Below are 3185 nucleotides of genomic sequence, written 5' to 3' on the forward strand. Positions count from 1 at the left end.
GAGAAAAGATAATTGTCTGTTTTGCTTACATCTACACACCTTTCACTTTTTAAGACTAAAACAAAATATGGATTCATTGTTATTCTTAATTAAAAAGCACAACAACAATAAAACAGTAGGATACAATGACAAACTAGCTTACAAAACGTTTATTAACAAAAACGAATAAGACGAGGCATGGCATACACCACATGCTGTATTATATACCGACTAATAAATTACAGAACGTTTAGCAAACAGAGGAATCAAATAAATAAAAAAGAGAGCCTCCATAGCATAACGTGAGGTAAACAGCTAAGATAACAAGCTTTTCAAAATGAAAACAAAAAGAAAAGTAAAACTTAACTTGCTGTCGGTGACAGTGCTTGCATTTTTTTGTCCCACAAGAATACCAACATGTTCACCTTTGGTTTAAGAAGCGGTCTTTTACTTTACTTTACTTTAGCATGAAACCCATCCAACGTTTCCTCAATATTCGTGTCATTTTTGCTGCAGGCAGCTTCGCGCTCCTGATGCAGCGAGTATAAACCAGGCTCTACACTCGAAGTGCTGCGCAGCTCAAACGAGTCACGCGGTTTCGTTATGCTTTCAGTATAGTTTGCCATTTGATGTTTCTCACATGCAACAGAAATGCAGTGCTTATGAGTTAAACAATGCGGTGGTCGCGCCAGTGCGACCGCACACAAAATTTAGTCGCACCGGCAGAAAAAATTATCGCAAAATGAGCCCATTTGGTTGCACACTGGAGCCCTGTGCAGTACAGTATTTATTTATCCTCAGTTGTTCAAATCGCGGTAATCGAATACGGTTATAGTGATAATTAAAATATGAAACGGTAATACTAACCGTGGGGTATTTTATCACGGTTTATCGTCAGACCGGTAATCGTTACATCCCTAATCTAGCATTGACTTTGTAATTTGTAAATCTTAACATTCAAACTGCTGTTATCCTCTAAATTTGTCGGCGAACATGCAATACTCCAAGGCTAAAGTTCGTAAAAGACTTGCAAGTGTAGATAAGTAGAACCTTTCATCATAAACTGTCGGCGATTTTATTTTATTTTTTGCAAATAGCCAATAGTTCCACAAAGCAGCTATCGGTGAAATTTATCTAGTAAAAGCAGTTGACCTCTGCTGTCAAATAATTCTGACTTGAGGAAAAAAAAGGTCCTCAAAGCACCCATCTGCACCATTTAATCGGCAGCTATGATGTATTGGACAGCCTCTACTGTCAAATAATTATGACCAGTGGGAAACAAACACAATGAAATCAATGAACAGGGAATCTAATTTTGCTTCTATAAATGTGGCACATTACCAAATTATACAGTATATTTTGCGAGAATAAAATGTTATAAAACAATAAATGGAGTAAAACTCTGTCTGCCTTCCCAGGAGGGCACTTGGAGGTGCGGCGAGAGGACGCACGAGCTCAGCTGATGAAAGAGGACCCTGAGCTGGCCAAGTGCTTCATAAAGACTCTGTTTGGGGTTCTGTATGAGGTGTACAGCTCCTCAGCTGGGCCTGCCGTCAGACACAAGTGCCTTAGAGCCATCCTCCGGATCATCTACTTCGCAGATGCAGAGCTGCTTAAAGACGTACTGCGCAACCATGCTGTGTCTAGGTCAGTCAGTAAATGCAGAGCTCTGTGTGAACGGCTGGACAAAACTTATGTTTACTTTATAAAAATTTGTAAAGATTTCAAAGGATAAAGATGTTAATTCCATGTTCATTTCATTCGTTCATTTAAGTGAAGGTACGTGGCTTATGTAAAGCTTGTAAGAATGCTTGTTTGGTTTCAAGGTTGACTAATTCTGAGCTAATATGTGCAAATGTTTGAATTTTGTCTGTAGCCACATAGCTTCCATGCTGTCCAGTCAGGACCTGAAGATTGTAGTCGGCTCTCTGCAGATGGCTGAGATCCTCATGCAGAAGCTTCCAGATGTTTTCAGTGTTTATTTCAGGCGGGAAGGTACTGGATCTGGTTTTTATATAAGCGTCACACCAAACCTAATCAAATGACTAGCTGTGGCAGGATTACTGAAAAACAAAAAGTTGTCTCCAACAATACGTCATCACCTGCAAAAAAATATTTGATTACATTAATGCATTACACCCAACACTGCTCTTGTTCTGTTCAGGTGTAATGCACCAGGTAAAGAATCTATCTGAATCTGAGGTGTTCCTCATCAGTCCTCCGAAAGCGTGCACCAGCGGCACAGCTAGTCTTTGCAACACCACCATCACCACGGCAACCACTACAGCTGCCTCTAATGTCACACCCGACTTAGGCTCGCCCAGTTTCCAGCACAGCATGGATGACTCACTGGACCTCAGTCCACAGGGGTATAGAGCCACTCTCACACGCACTGTTACTGATCGAGAGTTTGCAGGCTTGGTAACTAATGTCTTGCCATTTAAAGTTTAAAAACCGACCCCTCTGTTCTCTAGTAGGTTGAGTGATGTTCTCAAAAGAAAGCGCCTTCCTAAAAGAGGACCAAGGCGTCCAAAGTACTCCCCACCCAGAGACGATGACAAAGTGGATAATCAGGGTACATGGCACTCCTCGTGTTGAGAATTACAGTGGTGCCAAATGTATTTGGACACTTGATGTTCTTTTTAATGCCAAAGACATTCAGACAGTTTTCAGTGCCTTTGAGTTCAGCTGCTTTTTAGTGCCATCTTTTGTTTAAGAATTGCGAATGCTTCGTTACACTTGAACTTACCTCATCATTATAATATCACCTTACTCTGTGCATCTCCTTCACAGCTAAGAGTCCAACAACCACACAGTCCCCCAAGTCCTCTTTCCTGGCCAGTTTAAATCCCAAGACCTGGGGTAAGCTGGGGACTCAGACAAACAGTGCCAACTCAGAGCCCTCACGCACTGCAGGGGTCAGTGGTCTGGCACGAGTGCCACCCAAGGACTCTGTTTCAAACAACAGGTAAAGCAACATGTTTTTCTATGTGTATGTTTCTCATCAATGTTGAAAACTGTTTTGTGCTGCTTAATATTTTTGTGGAAACTGTAATGTATATTTTTCAGGATTTTTTTATTATTTTTTTTATCAATTTGAAATGGGAATCTTTTGTAACATTATGAATGTTTTGTCCTTGTTGAATAAAAGTAGATATTTCTTTAAAAAAAAAAAAAAAAAAAAAAAAAAAAAAAAAAAAAAACAC

The 3185-nt window shown here is 40.1% G+C and overlaps 1 protein-coding gene across 1 annotated transcript in view; it reads left to right on the forward strand.

Moving 5' to 3' along the window:
* LOC107684619 (E3 ubiquitin-protein ligase TRIP12-like) overlaps positions 1 to 3185 on the forward strand; it is a 46995-nt gene that overhangs the window by 31451 nt on the left and 12359 nt on the right. Inside the window, 5 exon segments of the mRNA XM_016480917.1 lie at positions 1398 to 1626; positions 1856 to 1974; positions 2144 to 2348; positions 2454 to 2554; positions 2773 to 2947. Coding sequence (XP_016336403.1) covers positions 1398 to 1626; positions 1856 to 1974; positions 2144 to 2348; positions 2454 to 2554; positions 2773 to 2947 — 829 coding nt within the window.

This window comes from Sinocyclocheilus anshuiensis, unplaced genomic scaffold (genome assembly GCF_001515605.1).
Source record: "Sinocyclocheilus anshuiensis isolate Anshui unplaced genomic scaffold, SAMN03320099.WGS_v1.1 scaffold41, whole genome shotgun sequence".
NCBI classification, from domain to species: Eukaryota; Metazoa; Chordata; class Actinopteri; order Cypriniformes; family Cyprinidae; genus Sinocyclocheilus; species Sinocyclocheilus anshuiensis.